The sequence below is a fragment of the Globicephala melas genome, chromosome 13, assembly GCF_963455315.2.
Source record: "Globicephala melas chromosome 13, mGloMel1.2, whole genome shotgun sequence".
NCBI lineage: Eukaryota > Metazoa > Chordata > Mammalia > Artiodactyla > Delphinidae > Globicephala > Globicephala melas.
The window spans coordinates 57,479,391-57,502,291 of NC_083326.1; the positions used below are offsets into that span (position 1 = coordinate 57,479,391).

At 43.8% G+C, this 22,901-nt stretch overlaps 1 protein-coding gene across 1 annotated transcript in view; it reads right to left on the bottom strand.

The window, feature by feature from the left end:
- The window catches only part of L3MBTL4 (L3MBTL histone methyl-lysine binding protein 4), a 304,117-nt gene that overhangs the window by 156,521 nt on the left and 124,695 nt on the right, over positions 1-22,901 (bottom strand). The window contains exon 12 of the mRNA XM_030836653.2: positions 12,387-12,501. Within this exon, the coding sequence (XP_030692513.2) occupies positions 12,387-12,501 (115 nt within the window). The remainder of the gene's footprint in view (positions 1-12,386; positions 12,502-22,901) is intronic.

The following is a 22,901-nucleotide window of genomic DNA, read 5'->3' on the forward strand; positions in this document are numbered from 1 at the left end:
GGGCTGCCGGGTGTGCTGGCACGGAGAGCTGTTAGCCCAAGAAGTGGCCGGTGTTCTGCCCTCTCTGATAATCACAGTGATCTCATGTGAAGTGAAACTCGCTCTTTTGCCAAGGAAAACAATTCTAATTTTTACTTTCTGGCTTAAAATGAATAACAAAACATGGATGAAAAGTAATGTATAAGCCGAAGGCTCTTAGCTACCCAATAATTCTGTATATTTTCAGTTCTATAAGTTTGTCATTTGCAGTATTCATTCAAGTTTAGGTTTGTGTCTAAATTTTCAACTTCTTCTTTTTTTTTTTTTTGCGGTACGTGGGCCTCTCACTGTTGTGGCCTCTCCCGTTGCGGAGCACAGGCTCCGGACGCGCAGGCCCAGCGGCCATGGCTCACGGGCCCAGCCGCTCCGTGGCATGTGGGATCTTCCCGGACCGGGGCACGAAAACCGTGTCCCCTGCATCGGCAGGCGGACTCTCAACCACTGCGCCACCAGGGAAGCCGAAATTTTCAACTTCTTGATTCTTGGTTGCTTAAAATGCAGAGTGAAATGGAAATCAAACCCCATAATCTCCATACAGCTTCTTTAATAATGCAAATATATAGTGTTTATTTTACATGAAAAATATCTGATTCTATCATCATTCCATGGAGTCCTTTACAGATGTATCTACTTATAAAATAAAATGGACAAGTACTTTTTAATCTTTCTAATACGAGGAAAGACAAAGGAACAAAACATCTCCAAGATGCTAACAGCACTAAGCTTGTCTTTAAAGCAGCTGTGGAGTTGCCCTCACCTACCTCCAAGCCCTAAGTGTGAGAGAAGAAGTAGGTGTGGACAGGAGAAAGCATCTCGGGAGGAGGAATTTCTGTCTCCTCACACCGAATCCCGGTGCCCAGCTAGCGCTGCAGTGCCCTGCATGACCTCCACCAAGGCTCCCAGAGGTGCCGGGTAACAGGGCCAGCTCTCCCTCCAAGCTTCGTCATCCTGGCCACCAGTGCACAACTATGTCCCAAAGGACTTTCCAAGTCCTGGCACAGTGCTCAGTATACTGGTGATACCAAGTAAACCTTCATTCAGTGACAACAGAAACACTACCCCCTAAGAAGGGAAAACCTTCCCTCTCCAGTCGTATTTCCAGGCAGGCAGTCGATCACCCAAGGATCCCATCAATCAGGCCCTGTAGGGGGCCAAAGGAATAGGAGTATAATAATTGCATCTTGTCCACTTTTCTTGAAGGCATTATGGTCTTCTGAAGAGGGTGACAACTCTGTCAGGGAAATCCTGAAAGGTGGACGTCCATGTGCTGACGTCCACAAACCTGGCCCGATGTGACTCATAAACTGGAACAGGGTAAGGACCGGTTTCACCCACTGTCAAACCACTGGGTTATTCCATGCTTTTAGGAGTTAGTGTGCATTTGTTTTCAGTGCCAGTGATGTACCTTGTTTAGACACAATCTACCAGCATCTGTAATGGACAACTAAGACCACCTGGTCACAGGACACCTCAGCTGTGAACGGCGTGTGGCTACGGGGAGCAGGTAACCTGCACAGGGCACCAGAGACCAAGCTTTAGAACAAAGTGAGTGAATCCTGCCCTCACCCCTCCAGCAGGTAGAGTATACAGGACGAGCACTTCAACAAGGAGCATTTAAAACAGGAATATCATTAAGACTGTGAGTACATTTTGAACTGTATTATTTTCCCTGATAAGTCTATCATGTAAATCTGTAATTAGGGACTTCTAAAATAGCTAACTTTTTTTTTTTTAACACAATATGCTGTAATTGTCTATCAAGTCAATGAGTACTTAGGGACTCTTAAAACTGCTGATTACTTGCTTGCTGTATTTTGGAAGAACGAGTACTGAAGATTCTTTATGAAATTCTCCTTAAAACAGAATGAAATTGGAAATGTGCTGTTACCTGGCTAAGTTAACCATCTTCAATTTTTCCTTGGAAAGACATCTATCCATCAGCATATGTATCATTCCATATCTGGATTATAACTGCATTAACTCCTATTTTATAATCTAAGTGAATTTCCATCTCTGACAGAATAAAATTTTTCTAATTCCCAATTCGAAATTGGGTCCCAAATGTTTCTAATCCCAAAGGTCCCAAAGAGGGCTTCATTAATCATTTATTCCTTAATGTAGATTTAAGTCATTTATCTCACTTAACAGGATAAACAATGTGCCAGGCCACATGGTATAGTATTTACGATTCATTCTGTCGTATTTATACATCTGCTGGGTAATGAACTAAATGGAATAAAAATGAGCTATATCTTCTATCAAGTTACGTTCTGTTATGCTTGTTTATGTTTAACAGTTAAATAAATTAGCAATGTTCTCAAGGCCCTTAATATAAGTTATAAAAGTCACAGATATTCTTATAGTAGTTTGTACTACTATTAATATACACTTTAACTTCATAATAATGTTCTGTTTAATTTATTGTGTAATCAAGCATCACAATTACTTCCAAACATAAATCAAGCAGAAGCTAACGAAAGAACGATGACAAGATTACTTAGACACGGAAGCCAGCCAGGAAATCTCCTTTTTCTGCCTGTCGACTTCCTATTCATGAAAGATTCTTTTGTTAGCTGTGGGGGATGTTTGGCCCATGTGTCCCCTACTAGGGCCTGAACAGACTAATTGCATAGCTACTACTCAAGACCTCACTCCGTAAAGGTTGCAGGCGAGAGCCCAGGCTGGTCTCTCGAGATGCTTGTTGTTTTGGCATAAGTTATTAACCAACTCTTAGAGAGAGAAATGGATAAACAGATAAATATTTATTGGAAGCCAGACACTGGGGAAATGCTGACAGACACTCCACTCATGAAGCTGACAGTCTCATGGGGACTAGTGACAGAAAGCAAGGAAACAGACAATTAAAGTAATTACGTATTGTGATATGCACAGAGGAGCAAAGGGAGTGGTGAGATGGAAAATCACAGTGATATAACGTGGCCAGGAAGGCCTTGCTCAGACGGGATCATCTGAGATGAACTCTAAAGGGTGGGAAAGAGTCATATCTTAGAAGAGCAGATGGACTGTTCTGGACAGAGAACATGGCGTATGCAAAGGCCCTGGGGTGGAAACAATTTGCATTTTAGAAATGGAAAGAAAGGAGTGAGTGGAGCAGAGGGAGGTGAAAGGAAGACAAGGGGGTCAGAGGTGTTGTGTGTTCACCTCACGTTCTCTCTCTCTTCCTACATTTCCCCCTCTGGTCTCATCCCACCCCCTCCTCAGGCTGGTGCTGAAGTGGGCATTTATTTATGAATAGGGAGCCCCCAGACAAGGCTGGGTGAGGGCCAGCTATCTGCCTCCTTTGGTATACTAAGGAGTGGCTGTGCATCACTAGGAAACGATCCCACATGGCAGAAGGTGATGGTGCAGCAGTGGCCAGTGGCCAAGTTAATGAGCCCAAGGCTGTCCTGCTTCAGCACAGCCTGTGTGGGATCACAAGGGACCCAGAAGTTCATCCGTGCCTTAGTGAGGAAGCTCGGGGTCTCTGAAAGGGCTGGAGGGTAAGCAGAGGCCTGGGGTCAGGATACAAAAGCCACGTAAAGAGAGAGCTGAGGACTAGAGAAAACAGCCAGACCACACAACTTGGGGGCGGCATCCTGGGGCATGAAGATACTGGTCCCCCAGGCCCGAGAAGGATTCCTCTTTACGGATCAGTGAGGCTCATCCGGCCCTTTCCCTAGAAGCAGCTGCACACCCTGTGAGCTGCTGATTTTCACGAGCAACGTACTCTGACTGCAGACTCTCCAGGCGTAAGGCTGTGATGCAATGTCACCTATTTCTGTGTTTTGCCCCCCACTTCCCATCACGCCCCCTGCAACGCTGCTGATGCTGCAAAACAGAGGCTGCTGTCCCTTTCTGGCAACCCAGGCTCAGCACTGCCAGAGGCCTCTCCACGGCTGGAACCTCATACCGGCTGGGTCACCCCCCCGCAACCCGCATCTGAAGAGGGGTAACGGGAGTGGAGCCTGACCTGATTATAAAGGTACACACTGTGGATTCAGCCAAGTCAGGAAGAACATTCCGACCAGGGCCCGAGGCCCACCTTTGTCTCTAACAAGGTGGGCAAACCACTGCGTCTCTAGGCCCCTGAATGATGGCTGGGGGATTGACGAGCTCAGAGGATTCTGGCAGGTTTAAGTTCTACCTCCACATCGCTGGTGCCTCCCAAGGACAAAGCGTTTTTTCTAGTTGGCTGGAACTCTCCGAGAATAAGAACCAGATCCTCTCTCCTACACCTGCTGGGTCCCGCACCCTTGCTGAGAGGGTGGTTCGTTCCTCTCAAGCTGGGATGGGGCATTCACGGCGCCAGCACAGAGGCCAGTCCAGTCTGCTGGGAGGGTCGCCTGCCGGGAGATGCCCTCCCTGGAGGGCTGGTGGCCCTGTGTCACCCACATCCCCACCGGCTCCTGTGAGGGCACGTTGGTACTTTGTCATTTCAGGAAAAAAACACTATACTTGCGCTGGTGAGAAACGTCGATTGGTTACCACGTGGCGCGTCCAAATCTGCACTGAATTTAAACGATGATTCTTTTGTCTCCAGCTCTATCTACTTCATTAGAGGCACTGGGACCTGTCATATTTCTATTTTATTATTTCTATCACTACTTTAAAATATGAGCCAAACGTTTCCATGCAATCGAATATTTCCTTCTGTTTAACTCTGATTTCTAAAAGAGTGTTTAAAACAAGGCCTGAAGGGGCAGGGGGGTGAAATACGTATAGGCAAATGACCTTTATGAAGCGTAGGAAGTCAGGAAAACGACAAACAGACAGGTCAGACATTCAGCGGCCCACTGTGCACGGCGGACGGGCCCGAGCCATCCTGGTCCACGGGGTGGGGTGGCGGGGGGAGGTCAGCTAGGGTCAGAGGGCCAGGCCAGGTGGCTGATGAGCACACTTGACTCTGGCCCCGTCACAGGCATTTTTCTGACATGCATCCACCACCTGCAAGAGCTGTGAACGGTCAGAGGAGCAGAGGTGAGTGATACAAAGAGCCTGCCCCGCAGACCTCGTGGTCTCCGGGAGCCACTGTCCCCCCCTCAGCCTGTGTCTGCAGCCCGAGCCTGCCTGCTCGTGGCGGCGGGGTGAGCCTGCCTGCTCGTGGCGGGCAGCCCCTGTCTGCCGGGGAGAGTTATTCTAGAAAGCGAGATGGCGAGCACAGAGGCACAGAAGCACATCCCACCAGTCGGCGCGCGGGGACTGTGCCGAGAAACAGAGGCGGCTCTGGGGCCAAAGGGTGCAGGGGCTTGTCCGGGAGGGGACACCTGAGCGAGCCTCAGGAGGTGGCATGCGGCGGCATCCAGCAGCATGCCAAGGGGACAGCAGCAGCTCAAGCGGAGACACACAGCTGGCGTGCTGCGGGCAAGGCCAGGGCCAGGGCGGCGGGCCGGGCGATGCCAGCTACAAACTGGCAGCTGCCATCTACCTCGACGAGGATTAAACCATGAGCCGCTGCAGCTGCTGACCTTCAACACCCCCTGAAACGAGTTCAGGGTGAACTCTGTGCTTTGGGAAAAACTGGCCCAACAGGTCTTCAGACAGTTAGATGTTTTCAGGCGCTGATTTTATGAGCCCAATTCTTGTATCTCCTTGTGTCTAGAAAAGCACTAAAAGCCCTCATGGTGACGTCAGCTCCTTGTCCCTAGCAGTAACCTTCTGCAAAAAATACGTGCTTGGTTGCACGCTTCGCCCTTCACCAAAACCACATCTATACCAACCTTCCCCCTACATCTTTGGAACAGTTTCTCAGAGCTATCTGAAATGCTGTCTTCTGGGCTATGGCCCCATTTTGCCCCAAATTAAACTTAACTCACAACTCTCATGCTGTGCGCTATTTTTTCAGTTGAGAGCAAGCAGGGAAAAGAGCAAAAACCCTGGCGGGAGCTTCTAGGAGCCGGACGCCAGGGCAGGAGAGCGGCAAGAAAAAGGTCACTCTAACGCAACAGAACAGAGGACAAAATCCTGCAGGACGACGAGGATGAAGAGACAATTCATCTCCCTGAGGACATCAGACAAAGCTTTGGAGAGGAGTTGACCCCTGACTGCAAAGAACTTCACCTTCTGCCCAAATGCTGTGGCATAAACACTGGGCACAAGGAATGCAGAGCCCACCCAGAGGCCAAGGAGCCACCCCTGTAGACTAAGGAGAGAGGCAGGAGCAGACCGGAGGACAGAGGACAGGGCCACAGCCCACACTGGGGGCGAAGGAGCTGCAAGCTGTGCCCACCGACCGGGGAAGGCGCACAGGAGAGCTGCTGACACGCGTCTCGTCAAACAACCAGAAAGCTACTGAACGACAGTGGGAATAACTTCATGTCTCTAGTGGTGTACATTTACGACTGCTATTGTGAGTTATGATAAGTATATACTGAGTCTTCATCCCTGTCCTGGCACAGAGCTCCTAAAATCCTTGGAATTTTCTGTGTCTTCTGTTAACATTAATGAGGTGACTTTTGGAAAGCATGGAAGGATGGGGGCCGGTGGCCAAGAGAACCAATCATCAGAGGTTTGGAACTCCCAGACTTCCAGTCCAACCCCCCAAGCCCCGACCCCAGGGAGGGGAGAGGAGCTGGAAGTCAAGTTCAATCACCAATGGCCAATGATTTAATCAGTCGTGCCTCCGTAATGAAGTCTCCACAAAAACCCCAAAGGATGGCCAGGTTGGCGAAACCCTGAAGACTGGGGGAGAGTGGGGCCTGGGGAGGGCAGGGGAGCTCCGACCCCTCCCCCAGACCTCACCCTGCACATCTCTTCCACAGGCTGTTCCTGAGTTAGATCCTTTTATGATGAACCAGTGACCTAGCGGGTAAACTGTTCCTCTGAGTTCTGTGAGCCGCTCTAGCAAATCAAACCTAAGGAGAGGGTGGTGGGAACCTACAGAGCTACAGCTAGTTCCCCGGAAGCACAGGTGACCACCTGGACTTGTGACTGGTGTGTGAACTGGGGATGGGGATGGGTGGGGGCAGTCACGTAGGACTGAGCCCTAACCTCCAGTAAGCAGTGTTAGACTTGAGCTGAACCATGGGACACCTGGCTGGTGTCGGAGAATTGCTTGGTGTGGGTGAAAAACCCACACGCACATTGGAACTGGGTGCAAAACATATTCAGATTTTTATTTTAAAGAACAGCAAAGTTCTTTCATTCGTAGTTTCATGGAGCTTATGGGGCCTGCTTTTCTTTTTTTTTTTTGCGGTACGCGGGCCTCTCACTGCCGTGGCCTCTCCCGTTGCGGAGCACAGGCTCCGGACGCGCAGGCTCAGCGGCCATGGCTCACGGGCCCAGCCGCTCCGCGGCATGTGGGATCCTCCTGGACCGGGGCATGAACCCGTGTCCCCTGCATCGGCAGGCGGACTCTCAACTGCTGCGCCACCAGGGAAGCCCCAAAGGCCTGCTTTTCTTAAGTCTAAGTCAGTCATTCTAAATTTTTCAAACTGTCCTACATGTCATTCCAAATTCGCTCAGAGATCAGCAGCCCCTTTACGGACAGTGCAATTATAACAAAGAATCATACTGGTTGTTTAAGCTTTAGGAAGTAAAGTCAACTCCCAATTTTCTGGATCAATGAAGAGAAATGGCGGCCTAGGAAGCAAATGTGCCTGTGCTCTTCACCCGGCCCTGCTCCTTCCTGTGGGGTCACTGAGCCCAGACAACCAGCAGCAGGCATTACGGTGGTCAAGGCATTTCATCTCCCAAGCCTGCGAGTCCTAGAGGTGAAGTAACTCGCCCAAAGGCACAGGCAGTCAGGGCAGAATGGAAATTTAAACCCAGGTTTTTCTAACTCTGAGGTCTATCATCTTGCTTCTCAAGCTCGGTAAATTTCCAAAGGAAAAAACATCGGGCATCCCATTGCCAGGTGGATTTGTGGGCAAATGATTAATAATATAATAAAAGAAATGAGCTCTATTTAAACAAATTTAGCATTGAATGTGACTGGGATTACAGTTTCCAAACACTATGACTAAGAAGACTGCCAAAAGGCAATGCTGTAGCTGCCTGAAGTTGGCATGGGCTTTTGGTTCTGATATTTTTATATCTTTTCAAGGACATTCAGGGAATGAAAAGCACAACAGAAAGATCCTGACACCTTAGTGCTAAATCTTAAGTATTTAATTTTGGTTCTACTTGTAGAAAAAGTCCACCATGCAGGATTATATGTCAGATAAAACAGGAAAATTGTGCCCGCATGGCCTCAGACAAGGAGATCTCAATCCGGCAGTGGACACAAGGTGAAGTGCCTGTGAGCACCTGGCTGGTAACAGAGGCTGAGAGGAAGTCATTGTCACCTGATCCTACAAGCTGGCGCTCTTCCCAGCTGAATGGGGACATTCAAGTTTCACTCTCAAGAGACTTTTCACAGTTACCTTTTCAAGAACTTACATTTGTCCTTTGTGATTGAAGATTATGAATTATTAAATATCATGGTCTTGGCCAAAATACACTGCACAAACATTTCTACAGAAGTGTGGGGCTACACAGCATGTACTACATCTTGGCTCGGTTTTTTCAGTGAGTATAAATATGTTGATTGAGTGACATTAGAAATAGATACAAACTCATTTAGAAAAACAAAATTTTAATTAAGTCTAATAAAATGTGCAAGAGACGCCTTCCCTGGTGGCGCAGTGGTTGAGAGTCTGCCTGCCGATGCAGGGGATGCGGGTTCGTGCCCCGGCCCAGGAAGATCCCACATGCCGCGGAGTGACTAAGCCTGTGCACCACAACTATGGAGACTGCGCTCTAGAGTCCATGAGCCACAACTACTGAGCCTGTGAACCACAACTACTGAGCCTGCATGCCACAATTACTGAAGCCTGCGTACCTGAAGCCTATGCTCCGCAACGGGTGAGGCCGCCACGGTAAGAGGCATGTGCACCGTGGCAGGGAGTGAGCAACTGGAGGGAGACTGCACGCAGCAGCGACGACCCAATGCAGCCAGAATTAAGTAAGTTAAAATAAAAATTAAGCCTTTTTCCAAGCCCTAAACGTTTAATAGTCTTTGCAATGTTTGATCAATAAAGCTATCATATTATATGTAATAAAGCACTCAAGGCAATTGTTGAATCACATAAATATCACAAAAGTAAAACAACAGAGTACAAACAATGTCTGAAAGTTAAAATATCTGAAAATACCTTAAAATATCTGAAAACTAATGTGGGTAAGATGACTTTATCTGCTCATATGTGATAAAATGCTCTGTGTGGTTTTATAGATCTACTTACAAAATGTATTGGGTTGGCCGAAAAGTTGGTTCAGATTTTTAGTAAAATGGTACGGAAAACCCGAACGAACTTTTTGGCCAACCCAATAATTACTTTGATCTGATTATCAAAGATATTGGACATACACATTTGGTTTGAATTGTATGAGTAAATAAGATCAACGCTTTGACTTAAAATAGCATGGGCAGTAAAAGATGATTTGATGTGTGACGGGACAGGAATGAAGAGGCTACATGTGGTCCATACTGCGGAGCAAGTGCCCCTGCCAGCTCCCCACCACACAGGCATCTGACACCGACTGCAGGGTGTGACTTTCTGTAAATGAAGTTCAGAGCGCAGAGTGTAGCTGACGTATTGTCTTCAGAATCTTATGAGGCCAATGTTCATGGCACCATGAGTCATTCTGTTTAGTATAAATGAAGTAATTCTGTTCTTGGTGGAAAACGGTGGAAGGGTAAGGCATGAGGTGAGCAGAAGACAGACTACGACAGGCCTGGTACATGTGAAGGAGTCTCAAGTCTAAAGATACTGCTAAGAGGTTAGATTTGGGTTTTCACAGACTGTTACAGCAAAGAAACGAGACAAGATAGTTAGGAAGCTGTTGCGACATCAATGCTAGACCGTCAAATTTTGTCTTGCTGGAGGACCTAGACAAACCATTTGTCTTTACTTTCCAGTGGAAAAAGATTCTGTGATAAATAAGTAGGCAAATAAATACTGGAGTAGGATTGTGTGTGTGTGTGTGTGTGTGTGTGTGTGTGTGTGTGTGTGTGTGTATTTTTGCTTTAAGGATGGGGCCACGGATGATATATATTGAACCACACTATGAACATGTCTTAAAGTCTAGGTATTTAAAAATTAATAAGACTAATGATGCAGATATGAATAATTACAAAAAATAGGGTTAAACAAGTAACCTATAATAAACTGTATTAATAATAATTAATCCAAACAAACATGTTTATAACCAAAAAGCAAGCACAGCAGTAATACAATATCATGACCAACTGAAGACATCTAATTCCCCCAAATAATAGGGATTCCAATTACTTAAGTGCACATACTCAAAACAGGAGTCTTATAATAGTGCCAGAAATACATGAAAGCCTGACTTAAGAAAAAACTAAATTTAAATATTTGGAAAACTCTAGTCACCTATTCATTTTAGCATAATTTCAAATTTTGTAATCCTTAATAATTCATAGTTTTAGGTAAAAATGAAATCTGTAGAATGTTACATCATTTTCTGAGAGCAGCTAACACTAATTGAGCACATCCTGTGGGCCAGGCAGTTTTTGAGGTGTTATGCACGAATTTATCTCATTTCATCATTACAGATTATGAGACTGACACACTAATATCACCTCCATTTTCTAGATGAGGAAACAGGCACAGATCACACAGCTAAGCAAAGCAGTGATACTGAGATTCACAAGTCAGCATTCTGACTCCAGATTTCACACGCTCAACCACTAGGCAATCCTGCCTCTAGAGCCTGAATTTTTAGATTGAGAGGATCAGTGTGACTCACTAACCAGCAAATTGCAGACCATATTCTGCAAACCATTTGTACCTATGATGAGAGCTCAAATGCAATGGTACTGGGAAGGGGAAGAAGGGGTCAGAGACGGGTTCTGAGAAATCAAGAAAGAGAACCATCAAGACTTGATGACTGGCTGTATGTGTGGGGTGAGGGAGGGGGAGGGAGGGAGCAGAGTCTAGCATGACTGCATGGGAAGCAGCAACTTTGGAATCAAGTAGCAACTACGGTAGAAAGACAAGCTTTTGGCTTGGGATGGAGCTGAGGTTCGATCCATAGACTTTGCGACGCTTCTGAGACATTTGGGTCGAGAAGCCAGGTAGGCAGCCTGACCAAGGAACAGGTAATGGGTGAGGCAGAATGAAGACAGCTGTCTCTGTACCTGAAACGCTGATCTGGGTCCATCTCCCTTGAAATCCCTACTTGCGAAGCTTACTGGGACGAAGGACAGAATGTGCGTGCTGGTGGGTGGTGGGTGGCTAACATCAGCCAAGAGACACCTCCCTGGCAAGATGGGATGCAAGATCAGGGAGAACAGAAAGCGGGAACAGCAAAAAGCACAAAGCGAATGTGCTAACCCTTCCCCCTCCCATGGAACTGACCTTGTTCTCCCTGTCTTACATTCTCTGTATGCAGACCCTGCACTTGCTAATGCACTGTAAGTTACATGAGGACCTGCACCTCATCCATGTGTAGCTTTTGAAGAATCTAGCGCAATGTCAAAATGTTTGTCAAGTTATTAAGTCAGTAATTCTCATTATTTCTAAAGGAAGTTAAGGATCTCTTTCAAAGACGCAGTTAATCCTTTTAGATCTAAGGTTCAAGCATCATTGGGCTGGTTCATCCTCATTAACAGGATAGAAGGTTACCTTCACCCCAAGAAACCAAAGGGAGGACAACAGAAGCAGTGGGGGAACAAAGCAAACATAAGGATGGAGAGTGCTCGCAAAATGTCTGAAACTAGTTATTAGTCATGTCAGCCTAATCTGATCAGAGGAATCCTGCAGATGAAAGAATGAAATATTTTGGTTCGAGGTTTATTAGAATTTAGAATGGTTAATTACCTCCTTAACTTTAAGTATCCAGAAAGACAGAAATAATGAAGATACCGACATAACAGAAGGTTGTCTTTTTTCCAATTTTTACAACTAAATTTTTTTTAATTGCTGAAGTTTAAAATACTTCTGTTCTTCTAAAACTTTTTGAAACCTACTCTATAAAACAAAATCAATTAAGATAAGATGTTTAAGAAAACAAAAAGTACTTCAGCTAAAAGTGAAGGCCCAAATTAGATGGATTTAGACCTGGCTCAGTTTTCCAAACTAAAATGTGGAAAACAAAGATTCTGCCAGACAACATTATCAAAATAATTCCTTAATGTTGATAACTCTTCATTTATATAGAGCATGTCTTTTGAGGCTTAATTGTGAATAACTGGCTTTCAGTGTAGCTATAGTGCTGATTAATCAATTCACCTATGTGATACTGAGCTTTAAAATACTTATAATGACATGAAATAAACAGCATTAAGATAGGCTCCAGGTTACGTATTTAAAAAGCAACAACACAAAGAGCAAGATACTCACAATGCGGCACTTCCAGGGGATGACCTGTGACGTCACACCATCCGACTGGGTGAATGTCAGGGCTGTCTGTATCCATCCAGTAGTCATATTTGTGGTCCCAGCCATCAAAATGGACCTGTTGGAAATGAGAATTTAGTAATCAGTATATCACTATGCCTGTGTCAAAATATTAGAGAACATATCTCTGAAATTGAGGTTAAAATTGCTGTAATCGCACATTACAGCTGAAACAATATTGAAACTGTGCTATGAAACAGCTTTCTAATCTAACCACCAAAGGCTGTTGTACCAATTTTTCCAAAAAATTTAAGAAGTTGTTACATTAAAAAATCTGTCGGGACTTCCCTGGTGGCACAGTGGTTAAGAATCCACCTGCCAATGCAGGGGACACGGGTTCGATCCCTGGTCCAGGAAGATCCCACATGCCGTGGAGCAACTAAGCCCATGCACCACAACTACTGAGCCCACGGGCCACAACTACTGAAGCCCACGTGCCTAGAGCCTGTACTCCACAACAAGAGAAGCCACTGCAATGAGAGGCCCGCACACCGCAACGAAGAGTAGCCCCTGCTTGCTGCAACTAGAGGAAGCCCGCGTGCAGCAATGAGGACCCAACAGCCAAAAATAAATAAATAAAAATAAATAAATGAAAACAAAAAATCTGTCAAGGATTGATTAGAATTTGAAAGGATAGGACGAATCCGTTTTCCCATCCAAGATATTCTATGATGTTGTTGAGAGAACACTTCCTGTGCTGCAGCCACTGCAAGAACAATGTCAGCATCCTCAACAATGAGAGTCACCATCTGACACCAGTATAAACCTTACGCTGACGAGAAAAATATGGACTAGAGTAAAAGGAAGCAATAAATGTCAAAATCCTGACAAATGAGAGATAGGGCCATTGAACCAAAAGAGGCAAAGAAAGCAGATAATATGTGATGCTAAGGTAGAAGGATTAAGAGCTATTCAGGGATGAAGCGTAAGTTGTCAGGAAACCTGAGGACACGACAAGGTAGAGCCCGGTCCAGCAAGCCTACTGGTTATCACTGTTTCACATCTCACCTACAAAGCGCACACACACACACACACACACACACACACACACACACACTTCACATATATACAAATAAGTCTGAGAATAATTAAAATAAAACCTTATTTCTGAAACAAAAAGCAATTACTTCTGAAACTTATCACACTCCATGTTCTACAAGTTTCATAACTTGAAAGAATCAAATTTATTTGTGAAGGCAAAAAAAAAAAAAGAATGGTAGTATTTCATTGTTAAATAACTTTACTTATTCTCTCATGTATTTTCTGTTTCTATCAATTAAACGGAGAATCTATCCTTCTCAGTGCAAAAAAAAATTCCTCATTAATTCATACTTTGAATGAAAAGAGCAAGATGTATAATGTTATAATAAACTGAGATGTAAGTATTATTACCCCCGCCCAAAAAAGAAAGGTAAAAATTGTATGGAGTAAGTGCCAAATAAAATCCCAACATTTTTTTCTCAAGATCCATCTTGCCAAGCAAGTGGTTCTCAAAGTGTGGTTTCCAGACCAGCAGCATCAGTTATCACCTGGACAATGCAAATTGTCAGGCCCCAATCCAATCCTACTGAATCAGAAACACTAAAGGATGGGGCCTAAGGGTCTCTGTGTAAACGAGTCCTCCAGATGCATCTGATGCAAGCTTAAGTTTGAGAACCAGTAATCTCAGGAACAACGTTCAAAACAATACTTCTACCACACTGAGGCTTCTGCACATGACAGAGTAACAACTATAAAACTGGACAAAATATATGAAGTGGTGATTTCAGACACTGGACAACAGGCAGCACAGAAATGTGATCCCTAAGTGCACCAAGATGAGCCCTGAATGTCAGCCTGGAGACCATTTCCTCCCAGCAGCACAGGGAGGAGAAACATAAAAAAGGAGTTGGGCTGTGCTGAGGAGACAAAGATTATAGTTCAGAGCTGAGGAAGCAGCTGGAAATTGGAGGACAAAGACTGGAGAAGACAGAGCTCCAAGAAGGGGACCCCAGAAGTCTAGGTGGGCTACTCACGGGATCTTGGCCAAGGGCTGGACTGCACATGTGCAAGGTGAGACTTGGTGAAGCCAAGCAGAGAGCAGCTGATACAGAGCTGAGAGTGAGACAAAGACACTAGAGGACACACGTCACTGGGAAAGTAGAGAGACCAGAGTGGAGAGAGCTCAATAATACCATGAGAATTTGACCGAGACACCAAAAGGTCCATAGTGTCGGAGTCAAAACCATGTCCTACATAAGGGCTACTCTAGACCAGCCCTAAAAAAGGTTAAAATTAAGCCTCAACAAGATTAAGAAACTGCCAGTAATTAACTGTCTGATAAAACAAACTACCCTTTTTAAAGGAAGACAAATACTCCCAACTCTGTACATTGTATCATTCATAATGTCCAACATAGAATAAAAATTTATTAGACATGCAAATAACCATGTGAATGTGAGCCATACTCATTTTTTTTTTTAAAAGCAGTCAATAGAAAGAGACCCTGAGTTGACCCAGATGTTGTAGCTAGCAGACAACATCTATTTGTTGTTGGGACTTTAGCTATCAAAATAGGTTCAAGGGTTTAAAGGAAAAATGGTCTTGATGAGGGAACAGACAGGGAATCTGGACAGTGAAATGGAAACTATAAAAGAGAAACAAATGGAAATTCTACAACTGAAAAGCAAAATTTAAAAGTTTCTGGATGGGCTTAACAGACTGTAGCTGGCATGATAAAAAGGTGAGTGAACATGAAAACAGATTCATAGAAATTATTAATCTCAAGTATACACAATAAAAGATTTTTTTAAAAAAATGGGGGCTTTCCTGGTGGCGCAGTGGTTGAGAGTCCGCCTGCCGATGCAGGGGCCACGAGTTCGTGCCCTGGTGCGGAAGGATCCCACATGCCGCGGAGCGGCTGGGCCCGTGAGCCATGGCCGCTGAGCCTGCGCGTCCGGAGCCTGCGCTCCGCAACAGGAGAGGCCACAACAGTGAGAGGCCCGCGTACCGTAAAAAAAAAAAAAAAAAAAAAAAAAAAGATTATAAAAAATGAAAAGAGCCCAAGTACTTATGAGATAATATCAACTGGTCTAACATACATGTATCAGTATTTGGGGTCCAGAAGGAGAGGTGAACATGGAGCATAAATAATGGCCAAACAAGACAAAAGTTGAAAGAATAATGTCAAAAAATCTCCCTATTTTGGCCCCAAATGCCAATTTATAAGCTTAAGAAGAACAGCAAAACCCAAGAAAAATAAATAGAAAGGAAAAAAAAAAAACCTAGGCAAATCATAGCCAAACTACTGAAAATGAAAGACAAAGGAAAACATCTTGAAAGCAGTCAGAGAAGCACAACAAATCACATACAGAAGAACCATGACAGGAGTGTCAGCCAACCTCTCATCAGAGACAGCAGAGGCATGGAGACAATGAAATGACACCGTCAAAGCACTGAGAGGAAAAACACTGTCAACCTAAGATTTTAAGTTTTATAAAAATATCCTTCAAAAAGGAGTAAAATAAAGGAATTTTATTTTACTGAAAGAACTGGAAAAGTAATCACCTACGGATTTGCATTGCAAGAAATACTGCAGGAAGTATTGCATCCTGAAAGTAAATATTACCAGGTAGAACAACAATTTTGGGAAAAAAATGAACAAAGTAGGAAAACCCATTCTCTCTGAGCTCTACACTTACCATAACGCCACAGTCTTAAGACAGTGTTGTTCCAGCATAAGGATAGACGAATATATTTTTGGAACAGAATAGTGTACACATATTGACATATATATACAGTCAATTGCTCTTCAACAAGCACAAGGGCATTCAATAAGGCCAGTCTTTTCAACAAATGGTACTAGACCCATTGGATATCCACTTGTGAAAACAAAATGAACCCGCTGACAGCTACCTCACATCCCACGTACAAATTAGTCTGAAATGGATTATAGACCTAAACATAAAAGCTAAAACTATCAAACTCAGGAAGAAACTTAAGATAAAATCTTTATAATAGTAAGATAGTCAAGAATTTCTTAACATAAAAACAGCACTACCCATAAATGAATAAACTGATAAATTCAATTGTCATCATAATAAAAAATTAAGTTCTTCAAAATCATCATTAATAAAAAGGAAAACTAAGCCATAGGCATTTGTAATACATTTACCTTAGAAAAGACTTAACAACCCAATAAATAATGGGTAAAAGACTTGAAGCTTCTTGGAAAAAAGAAGGTTCATGAATGGTCAACAAGCAGATTAAAAAATCCTCAACATCCTTATTCGTAAGAGAAACCGAAATGACCAGCTATTACACACCATAAATTAAATGACTGACGACGCCAATTACTGGCAAGGCTGTGGAGCTCCCAGAACATTCATACAATGTCAGTGGGGCGGTAAAGTTGTACAATCACTTTAGGAAATGGTTTACTAACGTTAAATTGTAAATCTAAATATGTGCCTACTCTGCGATGCCTGGAGATTCCACCCAAAACAGATGAAAATACAAAGCCGTGTGAACAAGTATTCCTTGAGGTTTCATTCAGAACAGCCAACAGCTGGCAACAACCTAGATGCCCAACCCCAGGTGAGTATCCATTCACAAACAAGTGTGGTGTATGCATACAATGACCACTGTCACCAACAAAAAAGGATAAACTGTCGATTCACACATGAACATGCAACAGTCAAACAGACACCATGCTGGGCACAGAGGACAGACTCCGGAGAGCGCACACTGTGTGTTTCCATTGATGCGAAGCTTGACAACAGTCACAGAAAGGCCTGGCTGTCTCGGAGCGGGCGGGGAGCAGCTCTGACCACAAAGGAGCACAAAGGAACCTTCTGTGGCACTGGAAATGTTCCCAGTCTTGATTGGGGTGGTCGTTATATAGGATATACATTTCTCAAACTCATCAAAATCCACACCTAAAATCTCTACATTTTACTGTTTGTAAATTCTATCTCGATAGAGCTATTAACATTTAAAATATTTCTACACTCAGCTGCCGTCATGCAGGGCTGGCTGTTCTGATCTGGTACTATATTTATTTATGGTGATATTTCAGCACTCTGGACACAGCCAAACTGCATGTGACTGCCAGTACCAGGCAACTAAGCAGCCCAGCTGTGAAAGGGCAAAACTGGCATCCTTTCCAGAATGACACCTGCTGCTTTGGATCTACCAGTAGACAGAAGTTTATGTTAAGTGTGCATAATGTAGTGAAGGAGAAAGAGAGAATTTTCTCAAGCTTTACTATTTCCACCCTTTCAATGTCCTTCCCTTTTAATTTTGCAATGCAACTGTTTATGTTTCAAAAGCAAGGAAACCACCTCTAAACACAAACAAGGCAGGTCAAGCGCTCCAGCCAGATCCTGCGTACAGGAGAGCAAGGCCTTTCTATTTCAGCTACTGGACCCGAACCTGGGAATCCTACTGTGGACTTTAGATCTAAAACTGAAACAGTAAAAAGATAATATCTTAAAAAAATGTTTCGAAAGCAGATAGACATGACTTTTTTATGTACTCTATTCAACATTTTCCCCTTATGTTCATTAAGAAATATTAAATTATTCTTTCCACGGCTGTATGTGATTACTTACAATGAAAACAGTAGAAATTTGAAATACCCCTTCCTAATCCAATGATATGAGGCACTCTCCCCTACAAGGGCCATCTAAACTTGGAATATATAAACAAATTCTGTATTCATATGTGTCTTTATGAAAGATATTTTCATATCTTTGGATCTTCATAACTTTGGAGGAAAATCGAATTTTAAGAATTCTAACCAGATGGTCATGTTACTAAAGGAGAGTGGCACTTTAAGGATATTTACAAAGAGTCCTTTTGTAAAGCAAAGAACAATTTTGAAAACCAAATCATGTCCAGCACTGTATTTCATACATTTATGATTTGTCACATATTTGGGTTTGCATAAAGCTAAGTAAATATACAGAGCCTTCTTGCTCAGATTTTGATAAACTGGAAAACAAAGGTCAGAAAATCAAATTGGCCGCTGTCTCAAGTTCTTATCCCTAAACAGACAGTGATGCTTCCTGATGGTATTACCACTATATGCATTAGTTATCAAACGGTTGGTAAAATAACTTGGACACTTAAGCACTAGATCAGCATATAAAAAACCAAGGGCGAATCCTTCGTGTAAACCCAGAGCTGGCCATCTTCTGGACTGGCACTGTCCTTCTGGCTTTGCCTCATCATTTACCATCCAGAACCCACACCAGGGACTTTCCCCAGACCCCGGAGCTTGGCCACTCTGTCTCCGTCACCCTGCCGCCCTCAAGACTCCTGGCACCTTGGCTCACACACTGTCACACCTCGAAAACCATCAGCTGAGTAAGATGCACGACGGTAATTATCACTCCTTGCTGCCCCTTTGGGCAGCTGGAAAATAAGCAGTTATTTATCTATCGAGGAACAGGGGAGCTACATTTAATGCTCAATCACAACAATTTTATTAGCCTAAGTGATTATTATACTTCTTTGCTCCTGCTATATGGTTTTAAACTTTTTAATTTCCATTTTAACAGCCTTACCGGATATGTGTATTTTATTGTCAGAGGCCTCAAATCTATTTTTCAAGGCTTACGGTGAATGAATTATAAGTACTTATAGGTATGATGTGAACTTACTTAGAAAGAGGCTCTACTGCACCTGAACCTGTCTACCTTTAAATGAATACATTTTCAGTTAACTAGACTTAGACTTAAATTTCATTCTAGAAAGAAGAACTGAGTTTTCATATAATACTCCAATACCCATTACTCATAACTAGTGGTGCTAATAAGACCACAGTAAATCTTGCTACCAACGGTGCAGAGCTCTGTTGTGGATCGGGTGGGGGACACAGGAATAGCACTGAGGACAGACATCTGTTCGGCGAAGGACAAGAATGCCCGTATCGCGCCTTCAAAACACTCCACGGTCTAAGAGCAGGCATGTCTGGTAAGGCAAAGGGATTCACTTTTGTTGTGTGCCTACATATTCCAGGCATAGTTGTAAAATATATATATATTCTCATTTAATGACCATAGATTGTTTTCATAGATGATGAAAAGGAACCTTTTAGGAGGTTTGCAGAGATCAGACAGCCAGTAAACGGCAAAGCCAGATTTAAGCTGAGAACAGTTTACTGAGACAACCATCCAAGAATAAAAATTGTGAGGCTATTTGGGAACAGTCTATCTAAGAGTCTATTGTAGCAGAGGTAAATTACATTTTTAAAATATAAAAAGGCATTTTCTGCCATTTGCAGTGACACGGATAGACGTAGAGCTTGTTATACAAGAGTGAAGTTAAGTCAGAAAGAGAAAGGCAAATATCGTATAGTACTGCTTATATGTGGAATCTAGAAAAGTGGTACAGATGAACTTATCTGCAAAGCAGAAACAGAGTCACAGATGTAGAAAGCAAACTTATGGTTAACAAGGGGGGAAAAGGGGGTGGGATGAATTGGGAGATTGGGATTGACATATACACACTACTATGTATAAAACTGATAACTAATGAGAACCTTCTGTATAGCACAGGGAACTCTACTCAAATGCTCTGTCGTGACCTAAATGGGAAGGAAATCTAAGAAAGAGTGGATATATGTATACGTATAACTGATTCATTTTGCTGTAGGGCAGAAACTAACAACATTGTAAGGCAACTATACTCCAATAAAAGTTCATTTAAAAGTATAAAAAGGCATTTTCATAACAAAACAAAGCAACATGGAATAACACGGGACTGCCGTCCAGAACCACCTATACTTTCACACATTAAACATTAATTCCATGTTGAGCCAATCCGCTTATGTGTCTATCCAGACAAGAACTGACACGGAGGGACCATGAAGGAAAAGAATTGCAATAAAAAAGTGAATATACTTTTTTTTTTTTTTGGAGTATAATTGCTTTACAGTGCTGTTAGTTTCTGCTGCACAGTGAAGTGAATCAGCCATATGCACACACACATCCCCTCTCTCTTGGACCTCCCCCTGCCATCCCACCCATCTAGGTCTTCACAGAGCACAGAGCTGAGCTCCCTGTGCTCTACAGCAGGTTGCCACTTAGTTATCTATTTTACGCATGGTAGTGTGTATATGTCAATCTTACTCTCTCAATTCGTCCCACCCTCCCCTTCCCTCCCTGTGTCCACATGTCCGTTCTCTATGTCTGCGCCTCTCTTCCTGCCCGGGAAATATGTTCATCTGTACCACTTTTCTAGGTTCCACATATATGTATTAATATATGATATTTGTCTTTCTCTTTCTGACTTACTGCACTCTGTATGACAGACTCTAGGTCCATCCACATCTCTACAAATGACCCAATTTCGTTCCTTTTTATGGTTGAGTAATTATACTTTAAAAAACTAACCTCGCTTCGTATTAGCTCTGTTTGACGTAGATACACAGGGGTTAAGAAATGTGCCCGGCATTTCCAAGTCACTGATCGTGATTTGAAAACCCTGACTCCCCTGAGCTACTGCTCCGTAGTTGGAACTGCTGCCCCTACATTCCTTCCCACTCTTGGAAAATTAGCTCCGTTCCCTTCCCTGCTAACTGCCCCCAAAGCTCATCTGCTTTTTCACAAATACAACTGCTTCATCTTTCATCTAGTCCATTCCTATAATAAGTATTATCGAAAAAGACTTTTAATCGTTAAACTGGAACATCAAGAGTTTCACTATAGCTATTCTAAAATTCTTTCTTTTTCAAGGCCACTGCCCAATTCATCATATTTCTTGGGCAGTGGTTTTCAAAATTTAGAAATGAGCAAAATACCAACTTTTCCCTGCCCCTGCCAGGACCTGAATTTGGGGCTGGGGGAGTGGATGTCAGGAATAATGCCTGGAAATCACTTTTTTTTAACTACACATCCTAGATTATTCTGCTGAAGATGGTTTTTGGATAAAAATTTTTGAAATGCCTCGTTAGTGCGTCGCCATGGCAACAAGTTGTTAATCAACTGAAGTTGCCATCAAACTCACAATTATAGCCAAAGCAATCATAATAACTTAATTTTTTTAAGTGACAGACTTTTAAAGAAAATTTTGTAAGACAATGAGTCCAAGAGAAACGTGGTTGAGGGCATAATGCAGAGGACATTCAACACCAAATGTTTCCATTTGTGATAAATACGTCTATTTAAGTTTCCACTTCTCTATTTCTATGGTTACTGTTTTAACAAATACAATTAGTTTTCCCCATAAGATATGTTTTTCCCACAGGATTCTTGCTGGAAATAAAAATGCCAAATTTCCAACAGCACCCCCAGGGCTTTAATCCTTGTTAACAGATCTTTAAATATTTCATCAGAGTTGTGCATAAAACAGCCACATTCGGGGCTCCATGGCCACAGATCTGTGGGTAATATCTCAGGAAGAAAAACCTCCTTCATAAGCTGTGTGAGGACAAACTATCTCAAAATCAGTTTATGGTTATAACTAACATAAATCTTTTCAAAAGCTCTGCTGTAAGATCTGTAGCACCAAGGCGGTGCTGGCTGCAGGTTCCCTGTTAATGTAAAGGCCGTTCCCCGTGCTCCCTCCCCAGGCTGCCACCGTTCCCCCGACTTGGGGCACCGGCCTTCGCAGTGGACACTGTTTCAGCACGTGCCCTTTAGTCGTCCTCATGTGATGGATTTCCACTTTGGAGCCTATATCAAATTATCAAGGATTTTCTATTCAATCACACACTACAGGCTATCTACTAGATATTTTGGGTGCAGTTCCAGACCACAGCAATAAAGCGAATACTGCAAAAAAATGTCACACCAATATTTTGGTTTCCCAGTGCATATAAAACTTATGTTTTGAGGCTTCCGGGAAGATGGCGGAAGAGTAAGACGCGGAGATCACCTTCCTCCCCACAGATACACCAGAAATACATCTACACGTGAAACAACTCCTACAGAACAACTACTGAACGCTGGCAGAAGACCTCAGACCTCCCAAAAGGCAAGAAACCCCCCACGTACCTGGGTAGGGCAAAAGAAAAAAGAATAAACAGAGACAAAAGAATAGGGACGGGACCTGCACCAGTGGGAGGGAGCCGTGAAGGAGGAAAGCTTTCCACACGCTAGGAAACCCCTTCGCGGGCGGAGACTGCGGGTGGCAGAGGGTAAAAGCTTCGGGGCTGCAGAGGACAGCGCAGCAACAGGGGTACGGAGGGCAAAGCGGAGAGATTCCCGCACAGAGGATCAGGGCCGACCGACACTCACCAGCTCGAGAGGCTTGTCTGCTCACCCGCCGGGGCGGGCGGGGCTGGGAGTTGAGGCTCGGGCTTCGGTCGGAGCTCCGGGAGAGGGCTGGGGTTGGCGGCGTGAACACAGCCTGCAGGGGGTTAGTGCGCCACGGCTAGCCGGGAGGGAGTCCGGGAAAAGGTCTGGACCTGCCAAAGAGGCAAGAGACTTTTTCTTCCCTCTTTGTTTCCTGGTGCGCGAGGGGAGGGGATTA